At 41.9% G+C, this 14,999-nt stretch overlaps 1 protein-coding gene across 6 annotated transcripts in view; it reads left to right on the top strand.

Moving 5' to 3' along the window:
• The window catches only part of LOC117795961, a 45,325-nt gene extending 31,109 nt beyond the window's left edge, over positions 1-14,216 (top strand). The window contains exons 3-6 of one of the 6 annotated variants that reach the window (XR_004620150.1): positions 3,272-3,432; positions 5,072-5,146; positions 10,341-10,390; positions 13,876-14,006. Coding sequence is in view for 5 of the 6 variants with exons in the window: in XM_034642298.1 (XP_034498189.1) it covers positions 3,272-3,432; positions 10,341-10,390; positions 13,022-13,108 (298 nt within the window). In the remaining variant the exon portion in view is untranslated. Of the gene's footprint in view, positions 1-3,271; positions 3,433-5,071; positions 5,147-10,340; positions 10,391-13,021; positions 13,382-13,875 lie in introns of those variants that run through there. The other 5 variants (XM_034642299.1, XM_034642297.1, XM_034642300.1 and 2 more) reach the window with 5 other exon arrangements.
• Positions 14,217-14,999: the final 783 nt, after the last annotated feature.

Genomic DNA, 14,999 nt, shown 5'->3' with positions numbered 1-14,999 from the left:
CACACAGGAGAGCTGTGTGTCTTCACTCCGACAGGCTTGAGGCACTTACGGGTGAAGACTGGAATTTAGGCTGATGGCAATAGGAACCAGAAAACGGCCCAGAAAGATGTAAAAATAGATCAAAGGTTTATTCCACAGAAGGAGATGGGCATACAATAATGATGAGGACATGGTCCCTGGCAGTAAGGAGCTCATCACCTGCTGGGAGAGACGGATACATTAACAATCTCTACAGGACAATTCATTCAGTTCTAAATATAGGGCGCACACAGGGCTGGGGGACCCAGAAAAGGAAGTCATTAGCACTGCCTGGGAGAGGAAAGAAAGGCTTTATGTAGGTGACAGTTAAGCAAGATGAGGGATGAGTGGGTGGCCAGCAGTGCCGGCAGAGGGGGGTGGACCTTCGGGTGGGACCAGGAAAGGCCGCTCCAATTCATAACCCAATATTAAGTGAACCAAATGTTTGCCATTCTCTTTACATTTCAAAGCCTCAGGAATTTGTCTCCTGCTATAAGAGATAGCAAATGCTACACTGTAACTTACTGCTCTCTTCTCAAGGATTTTGAAGGTTTGTTTGCGGAGGACACTCTATCTGGTGCATTCTAGAAACAAAAGAGGCTTTTCAGAGGTACTTGCAGAACAAGGAAGTTCTGACTGCTCATTTCTAGGGGCTATGTCCTCTGAAGCTTTGTGGCGTAATTACACAATCAGGAGCAAGTAGGACTAGTGTGGGCTGTACCAGGGTGGGGCACATCTGTACCCACCCTGGTCACCGTGACAAACTGACTCAGAAACCAAGTGTCCAAGTCACAGGCTTAGAAAGAATCTTCCTTCTCTTTAGCGACATCAAATTTTGCAGAGCACTGAAATGGGGAGAGTACTATACTTCCTGTGTTCTTTGTACAGTCCAACAAATATGTTGCTTAAGCACAGAAAATCGTGGGATACAGGATTCTCTTCTTTTTTTAAAAACACAGCTCAATCTGGGTACACAGACAAGGTGAGGCTAAAAGAGCTTCTCTCTCTACTGACAGCTCAACAGCCCCTTTGCTTTTGAGAGAAGTACGATCAGAACAGACTCAGGTGACTAGATGAGCGGACCTTGAAGGTATGTGGTGGTGGTTGTAGAAATGTTGAAATAGGAACGATATCAACAACTTGAAAGGATGGAGAGTCCTTTATCAGGGAATTACAAACAAAAGAGGCAAGAATAGTAATATTAATAAAAGATAATATGAAATTTCACTTGAAAAAATCAGGGAGTTATTCGGCAATGATGGAAAAAGATAGTATAATCTTTTGGTACTAAATAACATAGTAATAAATACATATGAGAATAACTCCTAAAATATGCATGGGAATTTGGCAATTCCACAATCACTGTGACATCGTGGTTCTCAACCACAGATGATTTTGTCCCCTCTGGGACATTTGGTGATGTCTGGAGACATCTGTGGTCATCACAGCTAGGTGGGGGAAGGCTACAGGCAGTAGGAGAGGCCAGGGAGGCCAGGGAGGTTCCGAGGCAGCTGCAAAGCCCAGAACAGTCCCACAACCAAGAGTTGTCTGCGCAAAACGTCCACAGTGCCAAAGAGCGCAGATGCTGAGGACGGAGAAAGGCAAAGTGCAGCTGCAAATACAGACGGGTGTGGAGATTGCCGCGTCCTGCGTGGCGCTGTGTCCCCCAAAAGTTCTGTTCAAGTCCTAACTCCAGTGCATGTGACCTTATTTGGAAATAAGGTCATTACAGATACAATCAAATTCAGACGACGTCGTACTGGAGTCTAGAGGGCCCTCATCCAATAACTGGGGTCTTTACCAGAAGAGGGAAATTCGGACATGGACATGCAGAGAAGAGAGCTCCATGGGACAACAGAAGCAGGAATCGGAGGGATGTGTCACAAGCCAAGGACTGCCGGCCACTAGCAGAAGCTCGAGAGGCACGGAGCAGACTCTGTTCCCTCCAGAGGGAACCACTCCTGCCGAACCGCTTTGATCTCGGACTTGGAGCCTCCAGAGCTGTAAGAGAGCAAGTTTCAGCTGTTTGAAGCCCCACAGTTTGTGGTGCTTTGTTACAGTGGCCCCCGGACACTTCCACACACACAGAAATCCATTCACCCCCAAGCTGCCCAGGCCTGTTGCTTCCTTATCATTAATGGCATCTCTGGTTTTCTCCAGTTGTATTTAAGACCATGCTCACTCAGGAGCCTTTCATTATGACACTTTCCAAATTCTAACTTATTTGATATCTATAGATACATTTCTACCCCAAACTTAGCGCCTGGGGTGCAAGAACTACAGCTACCTTAATCCCTGTGGGGAAGGTTTCCAGCAGAAGACAAGCAAAAAGTGACCGCAGACTGCAGACCAGGGATGGCTCTTCCAGGCCCTAAGCCATCATCCCTGCACCTCCGCAGTCTCAACAGCCATTGAGAACATGGGACGGGGAGGACATTTGCAGTGGCAACTTTTTAAAACTTCTGCCTTATATAAGGACCTTGTTCTCAGCTGCCTCATCTGCACACTACTGAACAGGAGAAGACCTGAGGCAACAGAGAGGCTTTACTGGAGGAAAGAGGTCTCAGCAGCACTTGGCAGTGTCATTACATGAAACACCCCAAACAGAAAGCCTACAGTTTGCAAAGTTGCAAAATAAAGAAACAAATCAAAAGAGGTAGGGGGGTGTGTGTGTGAGCATGTGTGTGTGTGTGTGTGTGTGTGGCTGTGAGGGAGGAAGAGAAGGAGGCAGGGAGAGCGTGGATAAAATACCAAAGCATTTGAGAAGAGAGGGTAAGAAAGAAGGAATGAGTTTTCTTTTTTCGATGAAACCTAAATGACAGGTTCCAGACCTTAGCCGCCAAAATGGATTTCCCGCAAATACACGAATACGACGAGAGCCCGTGTCTGTTTAGCTGGGGGTGTTCTGTCCCTTGATCTAGTAATGCTGCTGCTTCCATACAAAAGCCCACAAGCTCGGCAGAGATTCAGGTCGGAAGGACACGGGGGCAGTTAATCACCATCTAGGAAAACAGGGTCACTTGGCATAACTTCACATGCACCCACCTTTTTGCTTAGATATCTGGGTGGTTTCCCTTGCATTTTCCTAAATGTCTAATTCATTTTCTCTTTCAAGAATGGATTCATATTGTTAAGGTTCCTTGATTGCTGTTTCTTAATTAAAAAGTCTTGATTAAAATGTTTTCGTTAAACACATACTGGCAAACTCTCAAATTATTTCAAAACATTTCATTTTTTGCTTTTCCGTTCCCAGTGCTGTCCCAGTCACGCTGTGGGGATTCAGTTGTGACTTCAGATTCTTGTCAGGGAGGCATATCCACCAGCCAACAACAGATGGAGGAACCCTGTCAGTCACTGATGATCTCGGCCAAATCCTGAAGGGCCAGCATTTCAAGAAGTTGGTCACCTTCCAAGGTAACCCAAACAAAAAGAAACCAGGAATACCTGCTAGAGTGACAGCTTGCAGTAAGATGAAGGCAAAGTTTAACAGCAACAACAACAAAATCAAAATTATCTATTAAAAGTTCACCTTATCTTACCATAAAGATTAGGAGCTCTCTTCTTTTATCTCATTATCAGAGAGCCAAGAGGGATTTAATAAAATTGTGCTAAATTATTCCACCAGGAAAAAGTAAGAAATTACATAGTCTGTCTGATACAACTCTCTTCCCAGATCCTGAGGTTTACAGCCCATTTAGAGTAAAACTAAAAAATACCTGACTTGCCCTTTATTTGATTCTGCATCTAAACAGACTATATTTACTTTTTAAGAAACAGCAGATCATATGAACTTCAGATATATTAAAAGAGGAAAACAATATTCCACCTCTAAATTAGAATATATCTTTTGTTCTCTAAATAACAATAGAATATGTGTATTTTTGCTTACTACACTAAGGGCTAATTTCCATCTAGTTTTAAAAACTTTAATGTTAAAAAAAACTTTAATGTTAATTTTCATAAATTGTCAAAGAAGCTGAAATTAAAGTTATCGAGTCATTCCACTTTGACAGCAATATTGTTTTTCAGGTTATTTCAAATTGAGTTTGCTGTGATTAACCTTTTTTATCCAAAAAACGTAGACTCTTCCCTACTTGAAAATCTGCATCCTAAGATAAAAGACATTATCCTTTATGAACTGCTATAATGCACCAGCACCAATCACACTATTAAATGGCTTGGGCAGATAATAAGAACAAAATGCTGAACCTGTCAGCCCTCTGGTTTTATGGGTCTCCAGACAATAGAAGGCACAACAATGAAAGATCATGTGTTCCTGCATCCAAACACAAAACTGCAGAAATCCAAGTAATAAAGATATATTACAATAAGCCAAAGGGAAACTCTTTCTGCCAATAAGCTATATGGTGCAGTGTGAGACAGGAGATTTTTTTTCCTTAGGATATAAGTGAAAATGTAATTAGGTTTGTCCTAAGAATTGGCTAACATTTTTCTCTTGTGCTGTGGTTTCTCTTAAAACCGTTCCTTTTTAATGATCCCCTGGCTCATATTAAATTGCAAACATAAATTCAAGCAACGGCTACAATGGTTTTAAAAAGGATAGAAGGTATGGGATATTTGCTTGCTTCACCAAATGAACTTAAAACTTCATATATACACCTTTTGATCATTGCCTCTGACTCCTGGAGAATGCCGTTGCACATTTCTATCTCCACAACAAAATGTTAGCTCCCTTTTTACTTTTACCTGTTTCTAAGCAGAAAAAAAAAGTAAAACCATCCTTTTACACTTATTAGTTTGATTTAAGAACGCTGAATAAGCAAAATTATAGAAAATTTATAAATGTTTAAAAGGAAAGAAAAATTACTCTTATAACCCAAGCATAACAATTGTTTCTATTTTGCATATCTTCCACCTTCCTGTCCACAGTTAGTTTCTAGCATAATATAAATGCAAGTTTATATTCTGCTGTTTTTATTTAAAATCATAACAAAACACTTCTGCAAATGTCCACAGATATATTTCTACTTGTATAATAGTGACTTACTGCTGTGTGAGATATTTTGTTTCCTCCAATGTTTTACTACTATAGATGCGCTGCCATTAATACCCTCATGCTTCTCGAGCAGGAATGTTTAACCAGAGACTGATAACCTTTCAACAGCAGGTTTGTCATTCCAGCGACGGGGCAGGGGGCAGGGATGGGGGTGGGGGGAAGGCCCAGGGGTTGGGGGAAAGGAGGGGGGGTTAGAGGGAGGGATGGCACATCGGGAAAACTTCAGTGTCTCTTCCATCCTTAAATTCTATGATCCCCTCCACCACCACGATATGCGGAGTTCTCCTTGGCACTGTCCTCCAGCCTTTTTCTAATTGTCACAAATTAATTATAGTAAGGTGATTTCGAATACCTTTTGGGAAAGTCACAGCTAGCATGAAACGAGGCAGTGGAGATAAAGGTCAGCTGGATTTGTTTGTTGTGTGTTCCATGCCTGCATTGCCATTCTTACTTTTATACAGCATTACAGATAAGCTAACATACTTTAGCGAACGCAATAAAATAATTTTTAAAAAGCAAATGCACTTTGTACTAAGTATGCTTTCTGTAACTTCTTGTTTTGTATTCTTCTTGAGCAGTAATTGTCATCTCGTGGATTTTATTTCCACTCATGGCTAATTGTATTTCCTCATTCCTATAATCCAAATAATGTTGCTAATATTTTTTGGTTTTGATTCTCTGAAAATGTTTAAAGAATTCTAAAGCTTTTTATTGACCTAACAGTTCCTTGGTGTCTCACTGTAATAATAAATCCTCAATCAGATGCATAGCAGGATTTATAAATATCCAACTTCTAGTTGTGATGGACTAGAAACACCCATTTTAAAGGCTTTTGGTGTCATGATGGAGAAAAACACACTACACATCACTATTTAAGAAAAGGCAGTTAGGGGACCAAATTTCCGTTTTATAGTAAGGATTTCAGAGGAAGTTTTTATTGTATTAAAGACTACCATTTATAAGATGCTGTAAGATTTCTCTCTGGTCTGTTTTTTTTTTTTCAAAGTTGCAATCTATTATAACATTAAAACCTTTAAACTCCATGAGAATAGAAGTCTTATTTTCTTGTTCAGTGTAACCACCAAGGAAAACAGTCCAGTAGTTACTCAAAAGTTAAGCACAAAGTTACCATATGACCTAACAGTTCAACTCATAGCCATAAACCTAAGAGATGAGAACATATATCCACACAAAAATTTGTACATGAGTGTTCATAGCAGCATTATTCATAATAGACAAAAAGTGGAAAATAACTCAAATGTCCATCAGCTGATGAATCAGTGGACAAAGTATTGTATCTCCAGGCAATAGAATATTATTCAGCCATAAAAAGGAATGAAGGACTGATAGATGCAATACATGATGAACCTTGAAAATATCGTGCTAAGTAAAAGTAGCAAGTCACAAACAGCAACATATTGTATGATTCCACTTATATGGAGTGTCCAGAACAGGCAAATCCCTAGAGAGAGAAAGTTGATTACCAGTTGCCAGGGGTTGGCAGGGAAGGTGGAATGGAGAGTGACTGCTAATGGGTATAGGGGTTTTTTTTTGGGGGGGGGGTGTGGAGAAGGGATGAAAATGTTCTGAAGTTAGATAGTGCTGGTTGCACAACTTCGTGAATATGTTAAAACCACTGAATTGCTCACCTTAAAAGTGTGAGTATTATGGTATATGAACTATATCTAAATTCAAAATACATGTTAAAAATTTTTAATGACATCATAAAAAAATAATTCTGCCCAGGGGCGCCTGGGTGGTTCAGTCAGTTAAGCGTCTGCCTTCAGCTCAGGCCATGATCCCACGGTCCTGGGATCGAGCCCTGCGTCCAGCTCCTTGCTCAACAGGGAGCCTGTTTCTCCCTCTCCCTCTGCCTGCTGCTCTCCCTGCTCCTTCTCTCTCTCTCTGTCAAATAAATAAATAAAATATTTAACTAAAAATAATAAGAATAATAATCCTGCCATTGCCTTGCAAGAAGAAACACATTAAATGGGGAAAAGAGGATTCTTAAATTATAAACTCCTATATTTTGAGGGCAAATATATCTTATTCATCTTTGTAAAGCCCAGGAGCTATTATGCCCCCTAGACCGTAGATTATATACTCTGCATCAGGTAAGAGGCTTCCCATTATCGGTTAAGGAAAATGCAACTCAAACTCACCTAAATAATAGACTAATTAGGGGTCCGTTTGACTGAGAAAGTCCAGATTAAGACTTCAGATAAGGCTGGGTCATCAAGGACCCAATTTCTTTCCTTATCTCAATTCTGCTCTTCGTTTTTTTTTGGGGGAGGGTTAATTTAATTATTTGACAGAGAGACACACAGCAAGAGAGGGAACCCAGCAGGGGGAGCGGGAGAGGGAGAAGCAGGCTTCCCGCTGAGCAGGGAGCCCGATGCAGGGCTCGATCCCAGGGCCCTGAGATCATGACCTGAGCTGAAGGCAGACACTTAACGACTGAGCCACCCAGGTGCCCCTCAATTCTGCTCTTTTTAGCCAACTTTAACCCTTAGCTGGATTCCTTCTTGTTCCTAAGATGGCCTCCAGTAGTTTCTAGAGCTACAAGCTTCCTTATTTAAGTCCCCGGTAACTTACTCAAAGTCCAGGAAGTGATAACTCTTGGTCTTTGTTGGGCTGATTTAGGTCTTGCACCAAAACAAAATGAATTGCTGAATCCAGCAAGATGGTGTCAAAGAATAAAGCAGATCAGCCCAGAGCTAAGAAGCAAAGCTGAGGTAGTTTTCATGGTATGAAAAAGAGAGCCACTCATTCAAAACCCAACCAGAAGAGAAAGGGAGAGAGACACAAGAACAAAGGGGTATTGATTCCAATTAGGAGGACTTCTAGGCTCTTAGTGCTGATTATCTGGTGGTTGGGGGGTGGGTTGAAAATTCCTCCTGTTGCTGTGTTGTTCCTTAAATTTATGGGACAGAGTGCAAGTGTGCTTTTCTGAAAGATCCCAAGTAAGAGACTTCAGACTCTGTGGCAGGAGCTTTTAGGTGCAAAAGTAGGGCTTGACAATGATATGTGTATTTTAAAAAACAATGGCAAGCCCTTGTTTGAAGCCAATCAATCTCACCAGTGTGGCTCTTCTGTCAGAAAGAGTGAAGAAACGGTTGTTGGAGAGGAAGCATGTGCATTGGGCTTGGAACGCAACCACTGATGAATCAGGAAAACTAAGACAGGAGGATGTCCCAACAGCAGTGCAGGAAAGTAGACGGGCCTGGGGTGTGTGGGAAGCCCCAGATCTCTTGGAAACAGTTTTCTAGGCAAGAGACAACCAAAAAAATGTACCAGTTCACCTCAAGGAATTCATCTACAGATATTCCCCTCCTTTTTACGTTTAGAGATTTGTAGCTTAAAAAAATGACCGGATGCTGTTAAGTAGCAAGATAATTCTTTACTTGTTAACCAGTGTAACGAGGAGTACATTTTCGTAGGAGAGATTTTTTGTGTTGGCAAGAACATAAGAAACCCCAGAGCGAGAGACTTTTTCAGGAAAAACTGTCCAGAGCAATTTCCAAACGACTGAAGTCTCCCCATCGAAAGGGACATACATGACCAAAATCGTCTCTCTTCATTTTAGAACAGCCATCGTGCTTCCTGTTTCCAAGATTTTTCCAAGTGTAAAACTGATTTTTCAATTATTGAGTTTTTTCCAGCATATGGACAAACACACTAAGAGTTAACGAGTCTATTGTCATGCTATTCCACGACCTTCAGAACACAAGCTCCCGAGTCCAAGAGAACAAAGCCTTTCTCTGCGGCTCACTGGCTAAGTGACCCGGAGCCTGAACCCTCCATCCTGTCCCCTTCAAAGAGCACTGACAATACCCTCCCTCATAATGGGTTGCACTGAACATCAACTAAAATAATGCCTATAAACCACTTGGTCCGGTGCCTAGAAACACCACCCAATAAATACTGTTTCTATGTTATGATTATGAGAGTTCAGAGGAAATGTGTTCCAAGCACTTGAAATGCAATCATTTATTTAAACATTATTTAATATTCCCCGTGTGGCTCTAAGATGTGTACATCTGAGAAAGGAGGCAGAACTTCCTTCATCGATCAGATGCAGAAACTAAGGATAGAAGGGCCACATATCTCACAGAGAGAAATGCACAGCTAGACACTTACCAATTGCCTATAGAGGCTAAAGCTGCCAGTTCAGAAGAACGTTAATTCTTGGAGCCACAGACTATACTGACTAACTAGTAGAATGATAGAGACCCGGAAAGTCCAAAGAGGACAAAAATCAGGCCAAGCAATTATTTAATGATCTAGTTAGTTAAAACAGATCTCACAGCCTCCTTATAAAAGTAATAACGATAAGAGCCCACATACAGTTTTTTTTCCAGCCACTGGAATGATTCATTGCCATGTCTCGACGCATTCCATAGATTGACTCAGGAGACATTCCACATATTGACCCCATATATTGACTCACAGTCTTTACGGCGGCCCTTCCAGATGGGGACCCCATGGAACTGAGTAGTCGAGAGATGGAGAAGGGCAAGTTTGGGATGCAAACCCTGGCCACATGCCTCAGTGTCCACCATTGCCCTTTTAGCCTCCATGTACCGTCCTGCATGGCCCATGATGGTAGCCACCAATCACCTGTAGCCATATTTAAAATTGAAATGAACTCACTTAAAATCAAATAAATTACAAATTCAGTTCTTCAACTGTACTAGCCACAATTTAAGTGCTATCAATAGCCACACGTGGCCCATGGCTTCCACTGGACAGTGCAGACAGAACCTTCCCATCATCATAGAAACTTCTCCCATTGCCTTGTGCTCCTGACCATGACACTTCACTGTTCCAAGGACTTTAGTGATCTGTCTGCTTTGCCTGTCTATTGTCATAGTTTCACTTGAATTAAAAAAAAAAATAGGTTATTTCATTCTCTATGAACAAGCAGCTCACGCAGGGCCTACAGTTTACACAGCTAACGTAGCAAAGGTTGCAAAGCAATTAGAAACACATTCCCTGCCCTGAAAAACTTAGAATCTACTTGAATAATGAGCGATTTCTCTGAGGCCTATCACAAGTGGGCAATGCTGTATTCTGGTGGGAAAACAACGTAAAGGGTAGTAGAAAGGCATCACATTATAGGCAAATCCAACTCATAATACTGAATTGTTTGCCAAATACTTTCTTGCACTCTTGTTACTTAGAACCGTGAATGCGTTCTCCCACAGAATCATTGACACACATGGTGATTAGGTCCTCGTCTCGCCTGACCAAAGCCTATTTAACCTGGGACTCCCCTGAGGCATGGTATCATTTGTTCTTATAGGACCTTTCATCAGCTGTACACTGAGAACATGGAAACCGAGGACCTCTGAGGTACGTTCTGGCTCGAAAATCCTTTGTAATAGTGGTCCTTCTGGGAGCAGGATTTTGCATCTAAGTAACCCCAAAATTAAACTCAGGGAGGAGTCAAGACAACACGACAGGCATAGGGACTAAGTGGAGGGTCGCTTGTGCAGATCCCGTGGGAGAATCATGCTGCACACTCTCTGGGATCTTGGATCCTTAAGCAAAGTCAAAACCCTGGGGGTGATAGGAGCGCTTGGTGCTGGCCATGCGTTTCCACTCAGCATCTTTCCTCTCTACTCTTCTTTCCACCTTCTGTGCTTCTACTCTGCTCCTTCCTGTCTTCCACCTCCATCTGAAAGTGGTGTCACAGACTTTTGGGGATGTAAGTTTTTCATGATCTATTAGGAGAATCAGGGACTGTGTCTTCCTTCACAGCCCCTCCTCCTTTTCTTCCCCCACCACCATTTCCCGTTCCTCCAGCCACCATAATGGGGAATTTTTTATATGTCAAAGCATCCCACGACGTGTTTCATTCCTATCATCTCATTTAACCTCAGAGCAGCCCCATCTGGCAGGAGGACAAAAGCCACTTACAGAGAGAAAAACAAGGTCTACTTCACCCAGGCCACATATTAAGAGGTGGACTCAGGTGTGTCTCCAAGGACGCAAGGACGCAAGGATGTTGCCTTGTCGCTGCAGGGGCCCCCCCACAGTACCCTCCAACCAGGATTGCCTGGGACGGTGGGAAGAGCCTTACTAAGGAAATTGAAAAACCTGGTTTTCATCCTGGAATACCAGGATAACTTCAACTCTTATCTGGGGGAAATTATTGAATGTCTCTGGATTTCAGGTCTCTTATAAAATGAGGAGTTGGGGTAGAGGATTTTTGAGGTCACTTCCGGCTCCAAACAAGGGTGCTTTGATACCAGTACATGAATATTTTAACTTTCCTCCTAAGTACATCACTTCTGCCACATTCTAACAGATGACAACTAGCGTTTACTCATCGTCACTATGAGTCAGGCATTTTACATGCAGTATCTCATTCAATCTTTATCACAACCTTATAAAGTAAATACCACTGTGGAGTAAATTCATTTTATGATTCTGAAACCGAGGCCCCAAGTCTGAAGGACAGAGGCCAGACCCAAAGTCAAGGCATCTGTCTCTCTACCAAAAGGCCATGCACTGGCTCCCAGCGGGGTCCACAGCTCACACCCACCAACCCCGCGGTCAGATGCCAGATGCCGCACTTTCCATAGTACGCAAATATCTAGCACGCAAGAGACGCAATGCATAAGTAGATTAACTCTCGGGCGGGAAAAAAAGAAAAGAACAGAGAAAAAACAAATAGACTTTGATGAGCACCCTCCTAATAGACTTTGATGTAGCAGGCACACTCAACTTTTACCTGCCTCGTTTAACCTACAGAATTAACTTTTATTTGTGAATTAAGCTGACTTCTGTGAATCTTTTAAAAATCTTATGACAAACACTGACTGTAATAGCTCCATGAAGCTTAAAATCCCTAATACAGTTTTTTTTTTTTAAACTGGCATTTCTCTCTACCAGTTTAATATATTTTTTTAAGGGCGAAGGCAAATCCTGGCTCAATAATACCATCCAGGAATGAACCTTTAGCCTATCCACACCTTAACTGACTAAAGTCCTTGAACATGAACAGCCTCATACGGGACCTGAGTCCCACCCGTATTTGGCAAACGATAGTGGTATATAAGGGCAAGTAAGACATTTCTGAAACTATCACTCATTATTCTCTTGGACTAGATCTCTCCTCATGAAAGCAGTAAGACTACAGACTGTTTTCTTATTAGCTTAATTAAATGTGTCATATGAAAATTCCTCTTGTCGGGTGAATACATGGATAGATATTTGATACAGCAAATATAGTATTAGTTTAACAATAGAACCTAGGTAGTGAATCTGGATGTTCACTGCACAATCCTTTTAACTTTTATATTTTAAAGTTTTAAAAATATTTGTTATGCATTATTGACTCCTTATATATACTGGGCACTGGTATATGCTGAAAAAGGACCTTACAGTTTAATGCAACAAATCTGCAGAACTGGCTTCTACTAGACTTGGAACCCAAAGTAGAGAACCAGATACTTTTTCATTCGAAACAGGAAAACGCCTATGGGCCCACCCACCCTGGAAAGGACCCAATTATGTGCCTGGGGGCTGTGAGCCAATCAAAGACAGCCAAATGAATCTGAAAGCCAATCAAGAAGCTCCCTGCCCACTACCCATTCCCCCCCCCCCCCCCCCCCCCCCCCGCCTCCATATCACTTCCAAAAACTCCACCCTAAGTGAGAGTCCCTCCCAGATAGGACATTGACCAATCAAAGACTGTCTTGAGACTTCCTCCTTTTTCTCTGTAAAACCCATTGTCCTTTTAAATCCTTGTGAGTCTCTAGTGGAAGGAATCCAATAGTAGCTAACTCCCTTACTGTAGTAAACTCTGGATAAACAGACTTGGATGAACTCTACTGTGGCCTTCAACTTTCTGATAATCCTCAACTACCATCATCTACATGGTTAGTTAAAATCAGTTGTGACAATTCTTAAATAACAAATATCATACCTATATTTGGTTTTCCTCATAATTCCCCTCTTCTTTGTATTGTTTTTCAGAGGGAAGAGGGTAAAGTTACCAGTTGCGTGACTAGAATGGGCAAGGTACCTCCTTCAGAGCATCTTGCTTGGGAAGGTCCTCTGTGATGTCTGTCTCCAGGGGGAAAATGCTGAGAACCACTGAGTATTCAACTTTAACTCTGAATCAGTGTGTTAGTAAACGCTTTGCCCTCCGCATAATAAAGGACAAGGAAGTGTAAACAGTAATGGTTGCCTGTGGGCTGCATATTTATGAAACAATAACCTGAATAATCATGACTGAGTCACTCCAGCAGACTCCATAAAAATTGTTGCATTGGCCCATCTGCCTTTATTCAATCTGTCCCCTCCCATCTGACCAAACACTGAAATACTCATCCTGCAAGATTAATTCAAGCCTCACCTCATACATGATGCCTTCTCTCATCATGCCAAATCAGATGGATTAACCTCTCCTTGAAACACTCATAGTTATAAGCCTTAGAAAGAAGGAAAGAAAAGGAAGAGGAGAGAGAGAGACAGAGAGAAAGAGAGACATGAAGGAAGAAGACAAACCTGTTCTATAGTCTTGTGGAAAATGAAGAAGATCCAGGATCCTTGCAAGGACATAACCTCAACATTTTACTTTTTTTTTTTTTTAAGATTTTATTTATTAGAGAGAGAGGAGGAACAGAGGGAAAGGGACAAGCAGACTCCATGCTGAGTCCTGAGCCTGATGCATGGCTTGATTTCAGGACCCCAAGATCATGACCTGAGCCAAAACCAAGAGCCGATACTTAACTGACTGAGCCATGCAGAAGCCCCTCAACACTTTGCTTGTAAAGGTGACAGTCAAAATGGCAAATAACACTGTTCTGTTTCTTTCTCCTTTGCAGTCATCACATTTCTCCACTTCTGCCCAGAACTGCTGCTGCTCTTCATCTATATTGTCCCTCCAATCTCCTCACAGAGATTCATGAACCATCAGTCACTTCTGAATCAACAAAGCTTCCCAACAAAGGGAAGCCCCTAGCAATGTAATGCAATAGCCCTTTCTGTCATCTGTCAAAGGCGACACTGGAGTTTCACTGTTGGTATGAGATTATAAAATCTAATAGGAGAGGTCAGCCTAATATAAGCCAACCTGTTTTCTGACATGTTATTCAGAACTGGCTGATGTGTGGGATCCTGAGTGCCTCATCTTTGGATGTCTACATACAGAACCCAGATAAGTTCCTCTAGGGCTCCTCTAGATGGGGAGTTAGGAAAGGTGACTTCTTTAAGTCTTGCTAACTTGAAAATTCAAATAAGATCTCTAAGACAAAACTTAAAGGGTGGAGGGTGGAAGGAAAGAACAGGGAGGGAAAAGGTTAGGAGAAAAAAATGTTCCAATTTGTATTATGGTTGCAGGAGGCAGATTCCATACTGGGTCCATCAGCTTGGAATGTGTGTTACACTTTGGGCTCTTAGAATAAAAGCCTGAGATTTGTGATGTGGTCAGGCTGTGTGACAACACTTCTCTGGCTCTGTTTAAGTACACTGCTGAGCTGCTGTCTCTGACACCATTGAGAGTGTTCCTACAGACCCAGATAGACAGTTGGGTTGGGCACAGAAGAAAATGGGCCACCTGATGACTCAGAAGCTACTCCTCAACCTGGGCTCAAAACACCTGCAGGTCTACTCAGCCTGGAGGGGCTGGTTCCAAAGGGGAAGCCAGGATGCTGGGACCATGCAGGGAACACAGCAGTCCTGAGATGAATCCTAGACCCTCTAACAATCAAATGAATTTGGCTTTTGCAGAATTGATTTCATCATCCAAATGAACCTTCACTTCCTCACCAAAAAACAGAAATATATGTAATATTATGCACAAAAATTAGAAAACAGAGTAAACACAAATGAGAAGGCTACTATTGCTTACTTGGAAAAGAAAAGAAAATGGCAAACTCTTCTTTGACATCTGATCACTTTCACCTACATTTCCAATGGCAACAGACATTGAAAGCCATGTCTAACAGGT

Source organism: Ailuropoda melanoleuca, chromosome 14, assembly GCF_002007445.2.
Source record: "Ailuropoda melanoleuca isolate Jingjing chromosome 14, ASM200744v2, whole genome shotgun sequence".
Classification (NCBI taxonomy): Eukaryota; Metazoa; Chordata; class Mammalia; order Carnivora; family Ursidae; genus Ailuropoda; species Ailuropoda melanoleuca.
Note: the sequence above shows the minus strand (reverse complement) of the source record. Positions and strands in the feature narration are given on the sequence as shown.